Genomic DNA, 25,172 nt, shown 5'->3' on the forward strand with positions numbered 1-25,172 from the left:
TTCGTGAAATAGTCACGTTCGAAATTCGTGACCTGTACACGAATCAATAAATCAAAATAACGTGACCATTTCATGAACTGGCGTGAGACCTACCATAAAATGAAAATACTCAAGTAATTAAATACAAGTACCTGCTTTACGGTAGATCAAGACCGTACATTACCAAAAACTAGCAATTTTATTGTGATACATTTTAGGACTCCATCTCTATGGAAGATATTTTTATTTTTAAGAGTTCATTTCATAGTTGAGGATATAACGTATTGGATTCTAATAGCCAAATCGTGATTGCTCTCGTTTGAAGAAAAATAGACTGCCCTCCTCTTTGCTCAGAACCTTATTTGACCCTCAAAAAAGGAAATCCCCCCCACCTGCCCTCCAAATGGGACATGATGAACTTTGGGAACTCTTTAAAGAGAACTGTACTAACTATTCTTGGTTTGGTGGTTGAAGACGCTGTAGCAGATCGTAGCCTACGGTATTATTACCCAGAGCTGGCTCCACCATGCCAGGAGGTAACGCGGTGGCCTACGGAGACACGTTTTGACAGATTCCTCAGCAGAGAGAGTTTCAGTAGGGAAAGGGGCGTTCACTGGCAAGTGTCAAACTAACAGCTGCGTCAATTTGCCACTGATTGACAGGAAGCTGAGCTATTCTGCTTTAAAATAAAAGCCAAATAGCTCGCTGTGAAAAACAGAACTGAACAAAAGGCTATAATGATACCATCTGTTTTGGAAACCCTGGCCATTGTTGTACATGTATCTTCTTTGAAAAAGCTCCGAACATTTTTTCATATGTAGGCTAATCGTGTAACGATCATTGTGATCGTTGCAAAAACAAAGCTTTTATTCTGAAAAGATAAAGCCGAAGCGCTCCACTTGTTCCATTGAGCTTGACACCATTTCACTAACTGTCCGCCCTGCCCTGCCTGAGTTTGCAGTTGAGTGCGCCAGGGCAGCACTGCTGGATTATATAACTGTAATGTACTCACGGGTTTAATAGCGCAAGAACAGAATATCGCGCCGCAGATCTGTGGATTCATAGCGGAATTATACTGATGTCGCATGCGAGTGAGCGATCGATCACTTTTTCCTCCTACCGACGACGTGCGTTAAAAGTTATCGACAGATCTGCGAAACGGCGCACACGGTGCACGTCGCCAGCTCCAGCTAGGTCAACGACGTTGTTGACTTTAGTTATAAAATAGTTGATATTGCGGACGATGTTTTCTTCCGTACCGGGAGATAGATGGCAATAAATTCAGTTGACATTTCACCACGCAATATTACTGCAAGGAAGGAGTGCTAGTCAAGAGCTCGACTGTGTGGAAATTGCGTTATTTCTCACTTTTTTTCTCCAACTTGGACTGACTGGAGATGACCTAATCGGCGGAGCGTATTCCTCTTTCACTACAGGTACGGTCTGTTAATAATGCAACTACTTGTCTTGTCATTATATCGCCGTGGAGAAATATCGAGAGATCCCACGGGGTAGGCCGACTATGAGCGTCCCCGGTGCTGCGTGGGCGCACTGACAGCTCTGTACCGTGCGCCCCACTGATAATAACTGTTTGTCCAGCGCTCGGTCTTATTTTTGTGTAAGAAAGAGTAAATGTTGCACAAACTTCAACAGAACGGCAGCTTATCAGCCTCTCCGTCTGTGTAGCCGTGTGATCAGTGCAGTTTCCCATCGTAGCCAACAGGTTGCACTAATGCTGTAATGATGTGTTGTGCTGTTCGGTGAGAAAAGTAGCAAGTCAACTTTTTATGTTTTATTTGATATGCCAAGGACCATCGTTAAATTCTCTAAAATGCATCACACCAGCTACCTTATAGAGAAGATTGTGTCCCATATAGTCTGCATGCAGTAGGCTATTGATTACAGTACAGAGCCGTGTGGGCGGGGGAAAAGTGGTGAAATGACCAAAATAAAAAATCTTCCTAATTCTCCACCAGGGACTCGGGAGTGCCATACAAATGACACATCATCCCTTATTTCAGTAAAGAAACCATTGACAGACCTACAGGACCGCACAAGTCACTGGAACTAACTTAACACCACTGAGCAGAAGCATATGTGCAAAGGAAGCGTTGCAAACAAACCGCTGGCCATATAGCATCAGCATTATGTATGTGCTGTATGGAGTCATGTCTTCTAAGAATGTCACGACCGCTGCTTGAGGCAACATACAGATAAAATAGAGCCAATCGGCTGCATTGTATTGATCAGAAATCCTCAGGAAATTATCCAATTGTCTAACTGCTCAGTGTGCATTATTTCAAGGTAACAGCTTTTTTATTTGACATTTACTGCATATAAATGGCAGACGAAGTTCAAAATGCTCAGCGATGTTAGGCCTGTTTTGTAATGTTTAGTCAGAAGCACTGACTTTGAAACAGACAAATTGCCCCAAGTGACAGCATGCCTGGTCATTTCTTTTCTGCCCCTCCAGATATGGCAGCAATCATGGTTAATGATCTACAGTTAAATTAGTGAGCTGCAGAACACTTACAAGCATAGAGCTTTCCTTTGGAGATGTTGCTGCCACATGCACTACTTGCATTAATTTCATTTTAAATGTATAACCCTAACCCTTATTTTGTAATCGGCCTCTTGACTGAATTGTCTCTCTTGCAAACGGACATAGACAGTTATTAGTGACTCCCGCAAATGCCCAGAGGCCCATAGTGGGTTAATCTCTCTGGACAGATGTATGTTGTTGCACACATGCTGGCTGTATGTGAGGCTGTCAGAGGCACTGCCTGTTACACAAGTTATGTCTGGCCAGGTCTTGCACTTCTTGCTTGATTTGAGGGGAGGGCACAGTTCAAAGAAATAACACGAACATTATAGTTACTTATGGTATGTAATGGCTGTGGTCTCCTTTTCTTTCTGGACTGATTTTGCTCAGCCTGGTCTGTGCCATTTGTGTCTTTGCCATAGTGCTCCAGTGTGGGTGTGAGAGGAGGAGATGGCCTGTTTGATACAGCTGCTGTCATTTCTTGAAAAATATAAATAAATAAGAGAATAGCGTTGGCAGAGGCATGGTAGATGTGAGCCTTGCACTGTTAGTGCTTTTTCAACTGAACCAAAACAAATTGTTAATGCCGATATTTAAAGACACCTATCACAATGAACGATCAATATTAATATATATATATATATATATACAGTATATAGTAGCCACTGTGTATGTATCATCTAATCCAGCATAAACTCTGTTCTCTAGCCTAACCTTGTCTCTTCTCTCTCTCACTCTGTGTGTGTTGTGCACTCTTTGCCTCACCCTCACTGTCCTGTCAGGATAAAGAAATGGATCAGGGTGGACTAAAGCGCAACGGTAATCAAGACGACAGCCTGACATTTGGGATGACAGGAGCCGGAGTAGGCAGAGATACGGATGACACAGCTGGTTCACGGCTCCAGTCTGCAACGCACCTGTCTGGCCCCGGGTCTCTGCCCCAGCCCACAGTGGCCCCAAATGGACAGGGTGAAACCAAAGACCAGGGGGAGCTTGGAGGCCTCTTTGAGTCCCCTCAGCATCATGTCCTGTGTGAGGGGTCAGACATAGAGGAGGGTAAAATCATCAAAATGCAGAAACAACACCGGGATATTGGTGTTTTCAACATGGAGGACAACTTGCCGCTGTTGAAACAGAGTATTTCCGATCTCAACCAGATGTCCACCTCTGTCATCAGCACCTCAGTCTCCTCCATCCTTGGCAACCTCCCTCTGCCCAACCTTTTTTCCCAGCACATCAAGCAGGAGGGGGATTCTTCTCTGGATAAAGACTTGGAAACTTACAGTGGACACACAGTCGCTGTTCCGTGTGATTTGGATGGCAACAGCAGTGGCCTAATCGAGGATACTGAGATTTGGCAGGACCTGGACCTTTCTAATTCTCTGCCAGAAATCAGTGATTTTGAGTTGGATTCAGAAGTGGCACACTTGGATAACATCCTAAATTACAGCAGGGGTGGTGGTGGTTCGGTCAGTGGCTTGCTTACGGAAACAAAGCCTCTCGTGGGTAATGGAGTAAACTGTACTAATGTGAACGGCACGGGCCAGCAGCACCACCCCATACACCAGCAGCACCGCCTTCTACAGCAACAGCAACATCAGCTTCACCATCAGCAGCAGCCTGCATCACTTCTCTCCAGCGTTATGATTAAGGAAGAGAAGGATCCCGACAACTCTTTCACCCACATCCGTACTCCCGGTGTTGTGAAACTGGAGAAGCAGGACAGCGCTGGTTGCTGCCAGTCGCAGTGTCTCCAGAGCAGCATGAGCTCTCCTCATGGAGGAGGCGCCATGCCGTCGTCTATGGCCCTCAGTGCAGGACCTAGCTACCACTACAGAGCCAACCCGTCCTCCACAGTGTCCCAACAAGACCAGGAGCCTTTTGGCATTTACCCAAACCTCCCTCTGGTGGGGGAGAACTGGGCCAGGGGCAACAGGTTTGGAGAGTTGTCCGGGTTACAGAGGGGTGACGATGGGATCCCCTCCGCCGCAGCAAATTTTTCTGTCAGCTTCTCCAGGTACGTCTCATGGAATGACTTTATCCTGTCCTGTTTACTTTTCTCTCTGTGGCGGGTTTGGTGTTTGCTTTCATTCATGGTACGCTTGACTTTGTATTTGTGTGCTCTGAAGGTATTTGCTGACCTTGTTAAATGTCAAAAATATTTACAAGTTTCAGTGCAAATTTCAGTTGAAGATTATTCATGCTGTACTGTAGTCTTAGTGGTCATACGTTTTCTCAGAGTAGGCACTGTGATCCAGACTCAGTGACCTGTTTGTTTTTGGAAATCTTTGCCACCTTTTCTCTGTGTCAGGAAAAAGAAAGCTGTCTGGAAGATATGTTGAGAACAGAAGCTGTTAGCAGTATGAGCCTAAAGGCCAAACACACTGGATTGGACTTTTAATGCCCTTTTTTGTGTCACTGCAATGCTTAGAGTAAATCATGTTAGCCAGAAATAAGTTCCATTAACTGCCATTTGATTTAAAAATATGGGAATCATAAGTTAGACCTGACAGTCGAGAGAATGTTATTTTCTTTTATATTTTTTTTGCACTTCCTGCAACCCCACAGAAAATATCCTGTCTCTGTTTATGCTCCTGAAATCAAATCAAGCTCAGAGTGATGTATTAGTGCACATGAGTACCCTGCAGGACACCTTGAGTGTAAAAAAAAAAAAGAACTAGGTGCGTTTCACAGCATTTAGGCCTGAGTTTTCTAGGGTGAGTCTAGCACAAAAGAAAAACTCACTCCAATAAGACCCAAAAAAGAGTACTCGGGTGTTCTTGTATGTTTGTCTGTGACATTTATTCTTTGTGAGGAAAGTGCTAGAACCCCTGGGGTGGAGGGCATCTGGCATCTTGTTGCTTCCAATTGGCAGACACAGCAGGACACACATTCCTCCAATTCATCCACATCACTCACCTCACATTTAAGGAATGTAATGACAAATGAAATATAGGAAAACCTTCTCCTTCATTTACCTGAATATTGTCAGAGGCAGATAAGAGAAAAAGGTGATGAATTAGTTGCCAGGTTACACGCTCGGAATCAGATGTTGAAAATATGTTTTGGGCACAATTGTGAAATTGTTCCCATACGCAGTAACTCATCCTACTTTCACCATGCTCCACCTTCTGGAATTTTTCCAAAGTGGTTTTGTAACACGGTGCTTGTTTTAAAGATATCACAGAGTTACGTAAATGTGTCATTCCTACAGGAAATGACTCATTAAGAAATCATGATGTGTGCATTTCTGAGGATGCAGTATGGTCATGTTTTAATGTGAGATAAATGAGTTCTGGGAGAAAGTCATGTGCGTGCAGCACAGCGAGAATGAAAAGTGTCTGGTGGACACGCCCTCTCTTCAGCTTTCTATCAAAGTTTTAACACAATTCGGCGTGAGGAAAACTTTAAAAATAGAGAGATTTATTTGCTTTTTATGCACTTCTTTGTGATCGTCAGCTTGAATGGGCAGATCACAAGATGTGTTTGATTAATAATGTGAATCAGTACTGGCCTTCTGAAAGAGCCATTGAGGTGTGAGAGGCTCAGGCTGCTTTGTAAACAAGTCAAAGATGAACATGGGTGTCAGCTTCTGTTATCTCCCTGCTGTCACACTGATATGCTCCTGTGTTGTTGTGCTGTTAGCCAATTTAAACTGTGGAAAAGTCTCTTAGTCATAGTCATCTTTTCTATAGTGGACTTGATTGTTACCACAAACACTGATGACAATTGACAAAGCTTTGTAAAAACGCAAAGATGGCATCCTAATAAGCAGCATTTTAATCAGTTCATGATGTTTTCTTTTCTGTTTTTTTTTTTTTTGTGTTGCTTTTCTGGTCAGGCCACAACAAGTGTCTTCACTTGCACTTGTTAAGTCAATCAAACAACAAACAATGTTGTTTTGAAAAACTGAATTTGATAATGCCAAGAATCTGTGCCACATTGCTGTTTTACCCGAGCGACTTTCTGGTACGTTGCTGCTCACTGCACCAGCCAAACATTTGTTGTTGTACCAACGGACAGACAAACAAGCATAGTTTGGCAAGTATTCTCATTTCTTAAATTATCATGTTCTCTTTTTATTTTTAGATTAGAATGACCAAATATCCCGTAAAATAAGACTACTTAAAGATGACCCAGTCATCAGACTTAATATTGCCATGCAGTTCAGTTTGAATAACACAAGTTGATGATGATGAAGGTGCAACAATGATACTTTTTAAATTTAATTTTTGCTTGAAAAAGGAATAGATTAATTTTCTTTCCATTAAATAACTTCTTGATCTAATTGTTTCAGCTCTGCATGAAACAGAATTTGGGTCTCAGATTCAGACTATGAGGTTTACTATAGACGCATACTGTTGTGTCAATGTGCCTCTAAGATTTCTTAATGCACAGGACCTGTACACAACATTATGCAATCCAACATAACATAGCAAACTATGACATCATAATACACTGCTGTATTCTATATACTGTAGATTGTAAGCTGTTGCATTATTTGATGTGTAGGTATGATGCTTAGTATATCTCAAAGTAGGCCATTGTAAATAAGAACCTGTTCTTAATGACTTGCCTGCAAAAAATAAAAAAATAAAGGTGAAATAGGAATGAGAAGGGAAAAAATACTGGCTCCCTGGTTATCACATGAGTTAGCATATCAACTGACTCGATGAACTGTACTGTATATATTGGAGTTCGCCTAGCTGTTCGATTGGAAGTCTCAGCACAGCTGAAACACAGTTTGGCTCATTCACATTTCTTGACTCAAGCCTCTCATTATGTAATCAAATGGAAAAATGTTGCTTCATGCCCAGGGTGAAATAAGGCTCTTGAAACATTGTTTAAGATTCATTGTTTAACATAAAGTTAAGTAGCATGATACTCCTTCCATTAAGTAGATATACATTTATTTCTTGTGCTTCATTTCATTTTGGTTGTATGCTGCATTACTGCACGATTATGGCCAAAATGATAATCACGATTATTTTGATCAATATTGAGATCATGATTAATTATCACGATTATTTGTTGATTTTATTTGGTGATCGAGCGTTTACTTCCCCCGCCAGTTACCAAGACACCGCTTGATTACATTAGACTCTAGCGGTTGCGGTTACATTCGGTTGTTACTATTGAATCGCAATAAATGAAAACTGTAATACAAATCGAATCGGGATAAAAGCATATCGTCCCTGCCCCAATGCATCATAACATAGTATTGTGTTCTGCTAAACTGGGGTTTGCTGATGGTAAAGTTGTGGTGGTTCAAAATGGTGTTTAGTGTTTTAAGCCCCCAACGTTGCACTAGGATTAGGCTATGGTTAGGGTTAAGGTTAGGGTTAAGTGCCTTAGTGCCTAAGTCAACGGTCGCAGTGCTGCCTTGAAGTCGACGTTGGGGGCTTAAGACACCATTTTGGATGAGCCAACATCAGGCACTGCCAATATGGCGATGGCAGGATCCACCGGGAGCCGCCTACTTTGAGCTTAATTTTGGCTCTTCAGAAACCTATGGGTGAATTCACAGAGGCTACATCCATATTTTATACAGTCTATGGTCTTACACTGTTCCCAAGGTAGACATTTCACTTTAGAATGAATATCTTCAATAGATATCTTTAAATGTGTTGTTGTTTTGCAAATGTAAATTTATAACACATTTTTTACACATTAGAACATTACATGCAGAGCAACCTGTTGTGGACTAGTCTTGTCATGATACCAAAATTATGACTTTGGTACCTGCCTAAATATCTCAATACTGAAACGATAACACAGCAAAAACCTAAAACATCAGGAAAAGTAATGGAATAATAGATGACAGAACATACTTAAAATGTTTTGGGTTATTTTATTAATAAAAAAAAAAAATGAAAATATTCTCATTAATTGTCATTTTTAAATCCAGTTTGACTAAATAGAAAACTAGAAAATGCACAGACTTCCACTAAGGAGGTGTATTGAGTCATTTGTGTTCAGACTACTTTAGTGCACTACATGCTAATCTTGGGTTTATGGATCAAGTGCCAGACTTACAGTTAATGTCATTTATGTTTATAATTTCCATGCTCAATAATAATAATAATAATAATAATAATCGTAGTTTATGTGCTGTTAAGTGTTTTCTTGTTTGTTTTTTCATACGTTAAGGTGTGTTTTGACTAGTACAGTTATAACAATAATAACTGGATTATTGTAAATATTTAGATTAAGGTGATAGTGTTTTTAAAGTTTTTACATGCTAGGCTATGCAGTAATCTGTACCCCCTATACTTTACTTGATGTGATTTCTTTGAACGTTAACTTTTGAACGCGTTGGGGGCTTAAAACACCCAACACCGAAGTGGCCACTCAATGAACTGCAGTTTTTGGCACTTCCGCATTGTTTTCATTTTTCAGCACTGGAGGTTGCCACTTGTGTGAGAAACATCGGAGCCTTCTTCTGGATAGAAGCCTCGGAATAATGCCTCAGAACAAAGTCGACAGCCTATTAACAGTTTTGGGGACAGATCAAGGGGCCAATAGAAGGTAGACGTTATTCAGCAGAAACTTAAACACAAGTTGTAGTGTTTAAGTTGTACCTTAAATGAGAATAAGCAGGTTAATAATGATAATTAAGATGTATGCATTGGGTGATGAATGCTTGCTATTTTAATTGCTCCTTAGCTATACTCAAAGCTTGGCATGAGTGGTAATGTGTGACAATGTCTGACCGGCTTAATTCAATACAGTTGCATTCTTTTTACGTGTTTGTGCTTGTCGAATCATAGGCGAGGTGACAGAGATGCAGTATTGTCTTTGTTGTTACCAGGCATTGTGACTGCATTGCTTTGTTTCTATCTGTGGGTACTAATTTACTGAAGTGATCACACCCTAAAGCAAAAGTGGGTGACTGAATAGAATCATAATTTGTCACTTGCGTGACAGTTTGTGAACACGTCATTTCTAGAAACCACGAGACAACATGCAAGGTTTGGCTGACATTATCATAATTGCATCGTGATGATCATATCATCATTTCACTAAACTCTATTGTCCAAATGAATGATTCTAAACAAATTGCAATTACACACTATCAAAAGAAGTTTTCTTTTACTTTTGTGAAGACTTTTGTCTGATGTTATTAAAAAAAGAGGAACAATTGATTGTACTGTACATCAATTTGATTGTTGACGTGATTTTGCATGTATACTATATCGTGATACAAAGTCATTCCTTTTCATGTCCATTATTTTACATAGTATTCTATCATAGTTTCACAACATAGATATAAATAACACTGCTTTTGCTATTCTTTTAACATGTCATGCATAAAAAAATGATATAAGCTGCAAACAGAGAATTTAATGTCTTACTGTAAGTGTCCTCCGTAGTCATTTCACAACAGGCAGATAAAACAAACTAAAGCCAAACTAGGTCACACTCATCTCTGTTGACTCAGTTTCCTGAATTTGTATTCTCTAAGATGTTGTATGCATGGCTACATTTCACTGCTCTTTGCCTTTCAGTGCACCTTACTGTTTCCCCAATCCTTCATCATTTGCAAACACTCAGTTAATATGTTGTTCTCAGAATTAGCCAGACAGGCCTTACATTTTCATTTGGGACACAAGCATTTAAAGCAGCCATATTATGCTCATTTTCAGGTTCATAATTGTATTTTAAGGTTGTACCAGAATAGGTTTACATGGTTTAATTTTCAAAAAACACCATCTTTTTGTTGTACTGCACCGCTCTCTCTCACTGCTGCAGCTCCTCTTTTCAGCTGGTCTACAGAGTGAGACCTCTTTTCTTCTTCTTCTTCTGTACTATCTTTGATTGCACTTGCACATGCGCAGTAGATCATGTCAGCTCGCTAGCATCATAGACAGTAAAAGAAAGGCTGTTTCTACAACTTCGGTCAGTTACAAGGCAGGATTAGCTGGGAGACTTCTAAATGAGGGCGCACATGTAAGTAGTTCTTTTGTAGATTATGGTTAACTTGTGTATGTTGTAGCAGTGCTTTGCTATTGAGAACGAGGTAGCATGCTAGCGTTAGCATGCTAGCGTTAGCATGGTTGCGGTTAGCCTGCTCATTTCGGCTTGTGACGTCACAAACCTGACGACCGCGAACCTCCTATGGCGCCATTTTAATGCTACAAAGCGATCACCCCCCGTTAACATTCCATTGACTGCCATTCATTTTGGCGCCACTTTGACAGCGAATAACTTTACATCTGAAGAGTTTAAAGACTTTATTTGTCCATTGTTTATTTCTAAAGAAACATGACAATGTATAAAAGGCTCCATTACCTTGTATCTCACGTTATGGCTCCGTAGCAGACGTTTTTATAAAAATAGGCTAACGATTATGTCATAACCACGCGACTTACTGTCGCATAGTAGAGGAATTACCGTATAGTACAGGAGAAGCGCGCAGGCAGTTTCGTCTCACATTAGCTGTTTAAGTGCAATTACTAATGTTAACTAGCATTTTAGTTAGCAATAATTAGCCTGTGCCTATGTTATCTCCTTACATATACCTACGCTCTCCATCTCTGCTAGACTGGGAATGATTGAGATTTCCTTGGCACAGCTACCAGAAGACTTACAACTTTCAGACACATTGCTCACGTCACATTTACGTCGTCTCTCTCAGTTGGAGGCTGCGCAGTAACGCTCAGCGCTCACCGGAAAAGTGCTTCTAACGGCCTTCACTGGTCTACGTCCAGAGCAACGGGATCTGTTGGTCCACCCTTATATACAGTCTATGGTCACAAGCCGTGCCGATTTTGAACAGCTCACCCAGAGACTGAAGGCAGGACACATTCAGAAACTGTATCTCACTCTAAACAGCATGGATGGATTTTTTTCAAAGTTGTATGTGTGTGGAAGCACCAGACACACAACATAACACCCCAAATCCCAGAAAAAGTGTTTTTTTCATAATATGAGCACTTTAATGCAACATGTTGTTGAGTGTGTGGGAATGTGCTGTGATTACTCTGTGTGAAGTGGTACCATAATGCTATTACTGTATATCCTGGAGTGAAGCCTGCTGAAAAACAGTTTTGGAATCCTTTAAAGGCCCGTAAAGTCTTGAGTATAGTCAGACTTTCAAAGACAGTGTCTCTAACTTGGTCATCATTGTGGAACTGAAAGATCAAACTGATTCCATATAGGTATTCTATCTTAAAGAGGCTTTATACATGCAGCCCAAACTCACAGCGGACTTGTCGGCTCTGATCATTAGCCAGGACGCATTTTTTAACAAGATGCTCTTTCATTCACTCACTCTCGTCACTCTTCTTCCCTCTGTCTCCCCTCTTTGGAGCTCTACTGTACTGAGTCTTTGATGTAGGCTTCGGTTGGGGTCACTGTAGTTCAGAGAGTAAAAGGACGCCTAGGCCTCTTGGCAGCCAAGCTGTTTCTTTTTAAGGCTGTTTTGGTGGCTGCTGGCATGTTTACGCTGGTGTTAGGTGTCACGAACATGTCCAAGGCCTGTGTAACAGGCCACATGATGGATTTAACCTCTTTTTCGGTACAAAGCTAATCTTTTTATTCACTGCAAAATATGAAAAGAAATCCAAAGGAAAAGTAAAAGAGACTCTTACAATTATGTATACAATAGCCCTACAATAAGTACTAATTTAGCAAAGCTTTTCAGTAAGGTGTTGAATCATCAGTTAAATTCTGAAGCTAAGATTTTAGTGTTATTTAGAAATTGTCCTGTTACTTAACAGATAAACATATGCACTCATAAATGCCTCATTGCACATCATGTGATGGCTGTGGATGGTTGGCAAAGCTAGCTGGGATGCATTTCTTGGTTTAAATTACAGTACCAATACTCAGAATAGACTATGAGATCCTTGGTGAATAACTCAAGCAGGATTCTTTATAAAGCCATCGTTGTCTAAGGAATTATGTGATGGCCATCAGGACTTTGCTTTAAAGTTCCTGTGAGTGCCTATCTCTTCCTATGTCATACATTTGATGGCTTACGTACCAGTGTAACCTAGCTCAGCTTGCAACAATTGGACTTGAAGTTGACCCCTAGACGACAATTGTGTCAGTTTGTTTCTTTCCCGTTCCCAAATATAGCCCTGACTGTACTGACTCACTGCACTTCATGAACAGAGGATTGTGCTTGTTATATTTGGCAACAACTCTATTAGGAAACAGGAAGTGCAGTGTCTAGCGGCTAGAATGGCCCCCTTTTCCCTTTTTGGGTGAAGTGCCATTTTGGGTTAAAAAAAAAAAAAAGATTACAGATGTTGTTGTTTTTATTATTATTTAGGTGTTTTTCTCAGAATTTGTGTGTGATTTGTGTGGAAATCACAAAGTGCTGTATGTTTCATTTATAGCTAGTTCCAATTAAGTAAGGGTTAATGCCCAACGAGGTGTCCATTGTCAGGTATTAATGGACGACGGCGAGGCGTGAACCGTCCAACAATGGACACCTTGAAGGGCATTAACCTGCTTATACCATGGTCACTTGCCAAATAACATATTTTTAAAACATTAGTTTATATTTTAATTTGTTCGAAATCTAAAGTTTATCCAAACAATAACTCTGTTTCCCTGGTTACGCTTGAGGGTTGGACTAATACCTGAAACAATCATTCCCATCCTATAAGGTTCTTATGCGATGCAAATGTTGTTCACTCCTCCAGGAAATAGGAAGGACCTTAGATATGACTTGCCTCCCTTAGCACTGGGAGATATTTATAGTCCACTCAGCTCGTAGAACCCTTCAGCTTAGCTACGAGCCAGAAAGCTAACGCTATGCTAGCAAGATTCAAAGGCAATAACATTGTGTACAGTTGGAAATCAGTAAAAATAATTTGTCAGTATGTTGAACAACAAGACAAGCTAGCTATCCAGTAGAGCTGGGCAATATATCGATATTATATCGATATTATATCAATATCTTGATATGAGACTAGATATTGTCTTAGATTTTGGATATCGTAATATCGTAATATGGCATAAGTGTTGTCTTTTCCTGGTTTTAAAGGCTGCATTACAGTAAACGTATGTCATTTTCTGAACTTACTAATACTTACTTACTTACTAATTTTCTCCATATCGCCCAGCACTACTATCCAGCCATGTCATTGTCTCCAAAACAATATAACGACTTTTACGAACAATTTCATCTGCGATGTGTAGCGTTGAGCGTGAAACAAAGTCAGTTCAGAGGGGCATTGTAACTTACTTCTTGCAGCTTGTGTGTTAGTGCCATCCTGTGGTGTTCAGACAACGATTTGGAAATAACAGATTCACATTTACTTTTTGTTTTAATGTAGCGCATTCATTTAGAACAGTAAACAGGATCAGTTTCACCGGAACTCCTTTAGTAGGTGTCCTACATCACTTTTTTATGGACACCCTGCAGCCAATCAGAATCGAGTATTCACCCACACCATGGCAGGGTTTCCCGCAGCACTTTGCAGTTAAGGCGGCCGCCTTAGCAACACCAGCCTGCAGCCTTAACTACGTAGTCAAAATGTTTTATTTATTTATCTCTTGGTGCCAAATTTCGGTTCCAAAAGTGTCTGAGCGCGTAAGCGCAAGCTTATCTGTCCTCTCTGCATATTGACAGCGAGCGGAGCTCCGACACACACACACACACACACACACACGCAGAGGTGCGGGCAAACTACGCCGGCTCTGCAGTTTTGTTGAAGTCACAGAGAGTCACGGCAATGCCGATAAAGTGGTTTCAAGTGTGGTTACAGTTTTTCAAAACTTCACGCAGACAACGTTTCCTGTGATATGATATTAATGGCGAGGCGAAAGCAGTCACGGTGACACTTCCTCTGAGACAAGCAGGCACAACAGTGGTTTCTGTGCCCTGATGACTGACTGACAGGCTGAGGTTGTAAGGCAAGGCAACTTTATTTCTACAGCACCTTTCAGCAACTCAATTACATTCCTTTGCACTTAAGTTAGTTCTTCATGAGTTCAATGTTGACAACAGGGCAGTCACCAAGTTTATTGTTAAAGGTTTGTGTCATTATGCAGTTTGCACTAAAAAGTCTTTGTTTTTTACATTCCTCTGCATTTTAGTTAGTTCAATATTAGCCTGTACACAATGCCATTTGTTCATTTATTTATTATTTATAATATGTTCATGTTGTGGCAAAAAGGTTTCCCTTTTTTTGTTAATTTTGAAAGTTTGGCTTGATACCAATCCTGAGTATCTGACAGGCACACCCCTATCGAAAAGCACAACCAGTTTTATTAATGTTACTCTGAGTGAGCAGTGTTACCAGAATTTTTTAATTTTGATAACTGTTTTTATTGACAATTAAGGTGGAAAATAAAAGTTTTGTGTTTTAATGTATTTTTGTTGATGTTGAAATGGATTTTAAAACATATGGTATAGAAAAAAGTATTGTTAAGGTATCAGTATGGCTATGTTCAGAAGATTGTGGCGTCCGGTGACTTTCCCGTGCAGAAACTCGAATGAAGATAATTACCTCTTCTGAAGAGTCCATGTTTTTTTAATCCTCCATGTCCTCCTTGGCTACTAGCAACTGCGTGGAGGAGCTGGAGGGGGCGGTGTGTGATCACGGAAGGCTTCTATCATGTGGACGTGCAGACAGTTTTGTTGTCATTACTTAGAATTCCTCACGGGGGACGGCAGAAACTATGCACTATAGCTTTAATACAGCAGCTGGTTGAATACATTTGTCCACCTAGCTAGCGAAAGCAGGGCAGCACCCCATCACAGCCCTCGTAGACTCATTTTGATGGTAAAATATACGGCTACTACCACAGCCTGTAATGGGGGGGATAAAATGCGTGCCCGGACTTGTGGCTTTTGCCAGAAATGTATTTATGACCGCCTCGCTCTACATTATCCCTTACTTAGGGCACAGCACACCACCCCGTGGCTATATTTATCTTTTGCTTTGTGATCAGTGTGTTGTAGGTGTAACGTTTCTCGAACAGTTTTAATGTTTAATACTGAAGATGTGTGACAGTGCACCAAGGGAATTTGGTGCTTGGCAGAAATAAACAAAACATCTTCAGAAAGTGAAAAGCAGCAACTCTCCAAAATCAACAGCAACATTACAAACCAGATCAATAAGGTGTGGGAAATTTGCATAAACTAGAAACAGTGCAAAATGTCTCAGGGTTTTCCCCAGGAAGTCGGTTAGTGGAGGTGGTTAGCTATGCCATGCATCACCAACACCAAAAAAAGAAAGAAAAAAAACGTCCTTGTTTTCCACCCTTGTCTCCTGCATGCACATAACTTCCCCTACATTTGAACAGTTATGTTATCTTTTATAACAGTGTAATGTCAGCCTCTGCTGTAATACGCTGCAGAAATCTCTGCATCTGACAATGGTTTATTCAGTTTTTAGTTGAATCTGGTAAACCATGAATAAATAAATCAATACTATTTTATCTCTGTGATTTTGCAATAGTAGTATGTAGATATAACTCACAATCTTAAAACACTTTTTTTAATCACAACTCTCCAATATGTTCTATTTTTGTGATAAAAGTTGAATGGAAAAAAATCCCTTGTTTGTTTACAATAAATTAGAGATGTTCCGATACCAGTATCGATATCGGCTCCGATACTGCCTAAAACGCTGGTATCGGTATCGGGAAGTACTGGAGTTTATGCACCGATCCGATACCATGTAAGAAAGCCCTAAAGAAAATCTACGTTAAAGTAGTTTATTTTATTATTATTATGTTATTTTTCCGTTATAACTGACTGTCAAACTGGATAATAAAAGAAAGTTCCGTGGCATTCATGTTTCACAAAGAGTTTAACCTGAGCCAGACCGACAACAAAGATAGAAATCATATCACATCCATACAGGGATAGTATTCAGCTGTTAAAACATGATAAAATATATGACACACTGGTATTGGATCGGTACTCGGTATCGGCCGATACGCAAGTTCAGGTATCAGAATCGGTATCGGGAAGCAAAAAATGGTATCGGACCATCTCTACAATAAATCCAGAAATCCAGGATACCTTTTTATGGTTTTTATCAAAATATTTATATTGGTTATCACCCCACACTTCGTCTGCTGTTAGTCTTAAGCCTGGTTCACACGGCAGAATAATTAGGCCGATTTTAGCCCCGATTCACCCCTTCCGACAGTCTTAAGGATGCTCCGATTATCGTAAAATAATCTGATCAGATATTCCTGCCGTGTGTGGTGTGTTAAGGCTGCTCTCGTCTGCTCGGAAGGACGTCGGGACCGCTCCGATCTCAAATCGGGGATATCCAACATGTTGGATTGTTTTGGCCCGATTTCTCCTGGTGTGTGGTGTCCCCCGGGGACAAACGAGTACGCAGCCTGTGGACTGTGGCATGTAGCCAATCAGAAAGCGAGGTGACGAGGCGGCGAGGAAAGCACCGGGAAACAAAATCAAAACAGCCGGCGGCATGGCGCACCAGAAAGTCCGGTGGACGTCGGAGAGAAGTATAGCAAGTATAGTTCATGCTCTCGTTGTCTCCATTTCTTTGACCATCGCCTTTTCTTTTGATAACGTTTTTTTTCGGTTAAAAACAAACTACAAATTATCGCCACTGCATCCTCTTCGTCCTCCATGATTGTTTACTCTGAAGTCACGTTTGATCTCGAGGGATTTTGCGAGATTTCCCGTCTGACCTGGGAATTCTCGGGAGTCAAATCGGTTCGTGTGTGATGTGTTAATTTTGCCGTGTGCTGCGCACCACACACTGTACGACCAAAACTGTTAGACACGTGATTTTTTATCGCCGTGTGTGGGGTCTCTCAGGATTGGAAAATCGGCCGACAATTTTAAAATCGTCCCGTGTGAACCAGGCTTTACAATCTCAAAACTAATTGTCTTACTGAAACCGCTGTGTTCCTCTTTGCGTGATGAATGTTTCATTATCTGTGTTTGAGCAGATTTAAAAACAAGCACAAAAATGTTGATTCATTTTGTCTCAATGACGAGACAAATGGAAGCATTCTGCAGGAACACAAACAATTAGAACAGGGCTTTGTTAGTGCCTTGTTTCACTGCAAATCCTGTAAAGTGTAATGTGTCAAGACTTGTTTTCTGATCAGTGAATCAAGTTGGTGGAATTTCCTGCCTCCGCTGCTTTCCAGTGATGATTGCCTGTTACTGTAAAAACTCTCAGAGCAGTTGGGTACTGAGCCATTCCGTGTTTTCTGTAGGCTACTCTTTACGGTCTGTCTGATTTTCTGTGTCTGTGTGCTTGCTAAACTGTGAGATATTCTGTTGCTCTGTTTGCGTCTTTTGCATTGTGCTGTCTGCCTGAATGTGGGTCATCATCGCCTCTTCACTTGTCTGACACAGATTTGATCATCTTTAATCCCTCCTTCCCGAGTCAGCAAGGAGGGGAATGTCCCTAATCTGAAGGAAGGAATACACACGTCTTTTTGTCTACACGTCCCTTGCCTTCTGGAGGTTCCTTATTAGACTAAAGGAAAAGTGGTCTGGGTGTGCCTGACTTTGATTGCCAAGGTTCAGGAATCACTGTTTGTTAATCTGTTCATCTACTCCCCAACAGAAGTAGGATACTTTAAAAGGGAGTTTGGCTTCTCAGTTGGAGAAAATATCTGCTATTTACTATTTTGCACTGTAAAAACCAAGTGCAAATTAAAAATCATATTTTCGTAATATTTGAGAATCTCTGATAAAGGCTTCATGTCTTTTTTTTAAATAGGAGTCTGTACAAATAGGGCTTTAGAGTGGAGTGAATATGTGATTCCTTTGCTTCTCTATACTGGGTTATTTTAAGGTTAGGTTATTTTTATTTGGAGTTATCCCTCCACCTGATCAGGTGGCAGAGTAACCAGAGAGACTGTCAGCAGGAGGCCACAGGTTCAGACCCCTCTGTTAGCAGCATCAAACTTGTTGAAGTGTGAGCAACTTGATTAATCCTTCCAGTCCCAGAGCTGCAGTTCTTTTGATTTGCTGAGGGCCATTTAGATACATGTAATGTACAGTATAACTGACCCAAGCTTTTGAAGCCTGAAGATCATATATTTGAGGTCTTAGTTGTTTATGTTTGGAATTGACGATCAGCCTGGATCGAGAGAAGCAAGAAAAATATTTCCTCAATGCCAATTTTTTTAAAGACGGGGTTTTGAAAAAAGAGGTTTTTGTCTCTACAGAGTGTAAAAAACAACTGGATGTGATCTTTGGTGGTCAATGGTGGAAGAGTTGAAGACAACCTTGCAACCATGTTAACTTTGAGTTTTTCTTCACATCAGTAACTTAAAGGATTTTACGGCTCGAAAATACCTGATGGAGCCCTGAAGCACTCATTTACTACGGAAAAGCCTCAATAAATTGTCACTTAATAATTAATAGGAGCGATTTATTTATGTTTTATTTATTTAAAGGTGCTGTACTCAAAATACAAAAAAAGGCCTCCACACAGCTCTTACAGACCATTCCACAACTTGTCAAATACCGGCGCTTTGTCACGGCCCTCAGTGTCTGATACAGACGCACAAGGCACTCACATGCACCGATCAGCTATCAAAACAAAGAACAGAGAAGCTTGGATTACAACATGCACAGAGGGAGTTTGACTTCATTCTCTGCTCAGTGCGCCATTACTCCACTATATCTTTATATAGCAAATAGTTCTTTACTGCTATATTCATAGTCTGAATATCGAGTACAGCCCCTTAATATTAGTATTTGTTATTCATCTGCCTTTAAGAGTTTTTTCAGCTGGTGTAAGATGACACTTGTCCTTGGAGACTGGGAGTGGAGACTGTGTTTTTCAGTTGTGAATGCTAATGATGTGAAAGTGGGTGGATTGGAAGTTTAGCTGGATAAAAATTGCTTGAGGAAAATTACTAGTGAAGACAAGATAAGTTAACAAAAATAGAACTTTATCAATCCCGAAGGAAATTCTTGTTCCACAAATCCATCAGAAATTGCAACAACATAAGAATGTTATCTATGTACGTATGCATGTAATGTATTTAATTTGTATAATGTTAGACAGAAATGCATTTTATTGCATCAGACCAGATTTGCATCAGATTTTCTTGCCTGAGCATGTATAGATATGCACCCACGTACAAGAACAGCAATAAATCCTTAGCATGCATTTTCAGCCCTGATTGCTGCATGTGTACAGCTGGCAATGCCATAGGCTGTCACCAGACAACGCAGAGGACCTTGTGCCATAGAACAGTCAATGATTTACCTGACCAAGGTTACTGTACATGTGGAGGCAAACATTCACCCTCTGAAGCTGTCATCAGACTTGTGTAATATCATGATCCTTACCAGCTAATTTTAGGGAAGACCTGATAATGGCCTCATTTTGCCTCGGTCAAAACACAATTATGAGATCCAGTACAGGTCCAGCTTTTATAGTCAGAGGTGACCCACTTGTTGTTGTATGTTTGCTGAGCTTCTGCTGCGCGCTTAAATCAAGCTCCTTCCAGAAATTGATATACACTGCTATTTAAAGCTGATGGCAGGGTCTGTTCAGATGTGGACCAGATAGTAAACTGTCAGAGTAGTCAACAATCCTTTCAGTAGATACATAATACACAATGACTTAACCAGACACTTTGTTTTGCTTTAATAAAATGTTCATGTACACCAATTTTTTTAAGAAACATTTAGCATTTTAGGGCTGCGTCCTCTTAGTCAAGCGGCAGGGAAAATATAGGCTACATTAATATTTTGTTTAATTCATGGTTAGAAAATTCTAACCATGTCTCTGTTGTTAGGACAGCTTGAATTTTTCATCACTAAGGACTTGATTTTTTTCAACTAAATGCCCTTTCCCAGGCCAGTGCGCCCAGTGAGCAGTTAGGTTAAAATCTAACACTGGCTGTGACGGACATCCAGGCTACATTTTGGTTTTCCAAAGACAACATTGGTAAGCACTTGAGATGTTGTGGTTTGCTGTGAAAGCGCATTTTTATTTCCGACCAGCCTTTAATATATAATACTCCTCCAGTGTATTACATTGTCCACTTGATCCTTCTGCAGCTATATAAACGGCAACAAAAGAAAGAACACATACTGTAAAATAGAAGAAAAAAAAACATACTACAAAATGAAGAAGGCATATAACTGGAGCAGAACTAGGCTAATTTAATTCCAATTTGAGTATATCTGATTGCTGCCCATAAAAGTAGATGAAATACAGAGTGAAACAGACGCTGCTTTGTAAAAGAAGGGATTTTAAGAAAACACAGACCGTGGATGCAGCAGCAGTGTTAGCCTAGAGTTTGTGTTGCCCTATTTGTCTAGATGGGTGGCGTCGTGGTGGACCAGCATGCATCGGTATCAACACTGCCTGATGTAGAACAGGCGTAGACTGTGTTTATCATCCTGACTAAGCAAGCAGCTGTTTGACAGGCTGGTTGGTGGCTGTGTTTATCACTGACTGGTGTCTGTGCAGGACACACGGGGTGAGCTGCAGGGGCGATACGGTGGGACCCTTCTCTTTTTCTGTCTGTTCATTTTTCTCTCATTCTTTGTCTCTTACCACCAGAGTTTGGATCAGTTCACTTTCAGCGGAATCATATTAACAAAGAAACATCAGTTCACCTCACAACAACAGTAGAGCTTTTATTCTGGGCCATCTAATATATATTAATATAATAACTGCAGAATGATTTTCTTTTCGTTGAAGAGCTTATGAGTCCCTGCATCGACTGAAGTGAAAGTAAATTTACCCCCTCCCCGGTCTTTGCTACTTACAGTTGTTCATTTGTCTGGGAATAATGACCAACCTCTCAGCCACCAATGCGGTCATTCTTCAAAATAGAAGCCCCTTCTGTGTCTGGAGCTTGTCTATTTTCAGAGCAGCTAGTACTAAGGCCAAACTACTATTTTTAAAGGCGCTTTAGCTTGAGATGATAATGTGTTGCTGTGAGTTAGTGTGCCAATTTTTGCCAGATTATATTGCTTATTTATTGACATGAGTTGGCCATCACTTAAATATGGAGATAACACTTGTGGCTTTTAAAGCTTGTGTTGCTTTAAATTTGTTGTTATGGTTATGGTTGCCACTGTTACTGCACACAGTGTAGCTGAGGTCAAAGCAATAATGGTTTATCTAAGCGAGATAAACCATTATTGTGAAGCTTTGAAATATTTCTGTCAGATCTATATATAGTTTTATCCTATTATTGCGCCAGCTTGGTTTAATTTCAAGTCACTCAGGAATAAATGGAAATGTCCATGTCGCCTTAGATCTGTGTTGTAGTATAGCATTGTTGTGACTGGAAGAGTAGTTAATTTCAAATTTATTTATTTTTGCTGAGTTTGCATTTTTAAATTTGTCTGTTTGTCAGTTGGTCGGTTGGCCCCCCCTCTTTGTTGCAGACATTCATTTCACCATCAGGATGCACTATAATAACCAATAGTTTGGTTTATGACAAAAAATCTGACTCATGTTCACATTTAGCTCTCAGCACCACTGTTCCTTTAAGTACAGCCTCACTGAGCCGCTAGTGTGGCTGTAGACTCTTAGTCTTGTTTATTAGCTGTCAGACCAAGATATAGCTCTATTAATGTGTGGCGGGCTTTTGTCATTATTACAAGCCATTTAATCTTATTATTATTAAATTGAAAAATAATTATTTTATTAAATTAATTAAAGATGATTGTTTGTTCCAGCCCTGGTTCATACTGTAGAAATTAAAAATAAGTGTAGGGCTGTCTAACCAACACACACACCTTACCCTCTCCGTTTTCTCCAGACTCTCTCGTCCTTCTTTGATGTCTCGTTTATAAATTTCTCTTTTGCTTTATCAAGTATGTCTCGGCCTCAATGCCTATATTTCTCTTTGCTCAGTCCAGACTTTGCACTATAAATTCTTCATTGCTTGCAGTCAACATTTGCCCAGATCAGTCTACTCTTCTTCAGTAATGTAGCAGTAAATTGAGAGGTGGGCAAAAAGTGGTCAAAACCAATTTGGGAGGAGGCACTGAGAGCAGCAGGGGCTACTTCTTTTACCGTACAGTACTTTCTTTCTGTCAAACATGCTGAACAGGTTTACTAATTGCCGGCAATAAATCAGTCGCTTGACATAGGCATAAGGTTTAGACAATTTAACCTCCCCCACCCTTTTTGCAGTGCTTTCTTACCTTAATTTCATGTGATAAGAAGAAGAGAGAGCAGGCCTGTGTGAGAGAAAGTTGTACTGTGGAAGACTTTTAAGTAGGGCACAACTAAAATTGGGATTTTCGGGTCAGATACCGACAGTGAACCGGACAAATTTCCCTGCGCTATAGTACTGTAAATCAAATTATTATTATTATTATTATTATTATTATTAAAATGTTATATTTCTATTATTGGTACAAAAGTGCTATATAAATAAAGGTATTATTATTAAATGTTATATTTCCTATTTATTGATACAATTGTGCTCTGACAAACAAACTGTAACGGCGAAGTAGAAGCTGCTGTTTGAATGAAAGTAAATATATCCTGAGGTACAAGTGGTGCCAGGCAACTGGAAGAATTTCAGGCATACAGCGGAGACTGGCACTGGTCACCTTGGATAGCCCAGAGCTGGTGACACGTCCAAAGGAACTCAATCTCCCCAAGAATGGGAATCATCTAGAATGACCGCTATTCCCTTAATCATTTAGGGTGCAAGATACAGGTTTTGTTGGATGTAATGTTATTTGACTCTCAATCAGTTGCTTTGCATTCTTCCACTTGGGTGCTTAATAAACTGCCTCACTGAGCAGTAGCTTTATGTGCAAGAACCAGGTTAATTTTTGGCAATATTGTTGCTTATGACAGTTTAGACACAGCTGGGAATTGAATCTACTCTTAACAAGGGTATGGTATTACTTGAACTTGAATGCTCAGAAGGCAGTTGTACCATGCATGCCAATATGTGCTGCAAAAGTGCACTGCACCAGTGTGATTGTAATTCTGCACAAGTAGCATTTAGACTGCTTACAGTGACACCCTATAGCTAACTGTTTCAGCGACTCCCTGAACTTATAGGCTTAGGTCTGATCTTCTCCCATCCTACTGTCACCATTATCCTTGTGGACAGTTGTAACAGAAAGCAACAACCAGAGGAAATAGGTTTGGAAATGGTTACACATTCAGATACAAAAGTAAATCTGTATTTATTCACCTGTCATGACTAAAACACATTTACAGAATCTCCCTGGGCTTTTTGATTTAGGATACTGAGAAATAGCATCTTGCCTTACATACTGATTGGCTGGATCTGTTTGCTAAGAATTCTTTCATGGGCAATTTACAGTACATCTCCATATCTGGTTTTTCATGTCCTTTTGCTCAGACTTGGAAGCTAGCCAGCACCATTATGTAACAACTTTCACAGTTGTATTCAAGCAGACTGCAGCAGCAAATTTTTGGAAGTCTGGCGTCAGCGTGTCAAGGATACCTTGAATTCACCACATACGAACATTATAAAGCTACTCGGAGTCATGGGTGGCGTCCTTTAGCACAAAAAGTTACATAGATCGTAAATAAACAGTAGTAGTTGGATTATTGACTATGTATCTGACTGCTGTCAGCAGCAGCTCAGACTGTAGTTAGTCTGTGCTAAACTTAACTAACTTATTTTTTCGTAATACACTTAAGAAATATTCATGATATAAACATATTTTTGTTTGCTTAGCAGATAGTTAAAATCTAATTATTTTGTTATTTTACGATATCTTTATGTATTACTCTTTCATCAATTCTCTAACAAATAAATTATTTCAATTAAAGCATGCAGGTTTCATTTCCTCTCTTGAACAGTATAATAACTGTACGATAACTAAACTGAGACCAAGTTATCACCAAGACCTGAGTGTATTGAGACCGAGACTTTGAGGGTTTGACCAGATTTGTGTTAGACAGCCAGAGCTTCTTCTCCTGTCTCCCGCACACACTTTCTTGGGAGTGTGTGCAAGGGGGCAGGGAGAGGGGGGTTTACAGTAACAAATTAGGTATGAGTCATGTTATGGGTTGCATTTGCAAGTTTTAACACATACTGTAGGCCTAAATCAGACAATGCACAGGCAATTTTGCGAAATCCCTGCAGCTGTGGTCTTGACCGGTCTTGAAATAAAATCCTGAGTCCTCTTTATCCGAGACAAGACAGAGTAAAAATGCGGTCGATTCCAAGACGAGACCGAGACCTTAAAGAATTGGTCTTAAGACCGGCCTTGAGACCAAGACCGATCTCAAGTACTACAACACTACATCTTATCACAGTTAATGAAAACTAGTCAATAACACACAACACACAAGAAAGTACGTGTAGGAAATGTAATCATATTTTATATAAATATATGATTACATTTCATACACACAAATAAAATGACCCAGCTAGTGGTCACAGTTTGCTGACTGTCTTTTCTGGCTCCAACAATGTCAAATTCTTCCTTGTTCCTTCTGTGACCATTGTCGCTTTCGGAGAGGAGGAAGAGGAGGAGGAGCCCGACGAGCTCTACTGTAAATGGGCCATAACCCAGCTGGGCCCAAGCCTCTCTCTATATCTGTCTGCAGCGTTTCCCTGATGCTTTCTCTCACTCTCTTCTTTCTCACTCTTTCCCCACCTCATTCTTTCTCTTTTTTTCCTGCTCTCCAGCCCTCTTTTTCTCGTTGTTTTTCTGGTTTTCCTCTGTCATTTCAGTTTGTTTGCAGCGAGCATAATTACT

At 40.3% G+C, this 25,172-nt stretch overlaps 1 protein-coding gene across 1 annotated transcript in view; it reads left to right on the top strand.

The window, feature by feature from the left end:
• Positions 1–916: 916 nt before the first annotated feature.
• LOC116036927 (glucocorticoid receptor) overlaps positions 917–25,172 on the top strand; it is a 70,956-nt gene continuing 46,700 nt past the window's right edge. The window contains exons 1-2 of the mRNA XM_036008699.1: positions 917–1,415; positions 3,304–4,538. Coding sequence (XP_035864592.1) covers positions 3,313–4,538 — 1,226 coding nt within the window. The 5' untranslated portion in view covers positions 917–1,415; positions 3,304–3,312. The remainder of the gene's footprint in view (positions 1,416–3,303; positions 4,539–25,172) is intronic.

This window comes from Sander lucioperca, chromosome 13 (assembly GCF_008315115.2).
Source record: "Sander lucioperca isolate FBNREF2018 chromosome 13, SLUC_FBN_1.2, whole genome shotgun sequence".
Classification (NCBI taxonomy): domain Eukaryota; kingdom Metazoa; phylum Chordata; class Actinopteri; order Perciformes; family Percidae; genus Sander; species Sander lucioperca.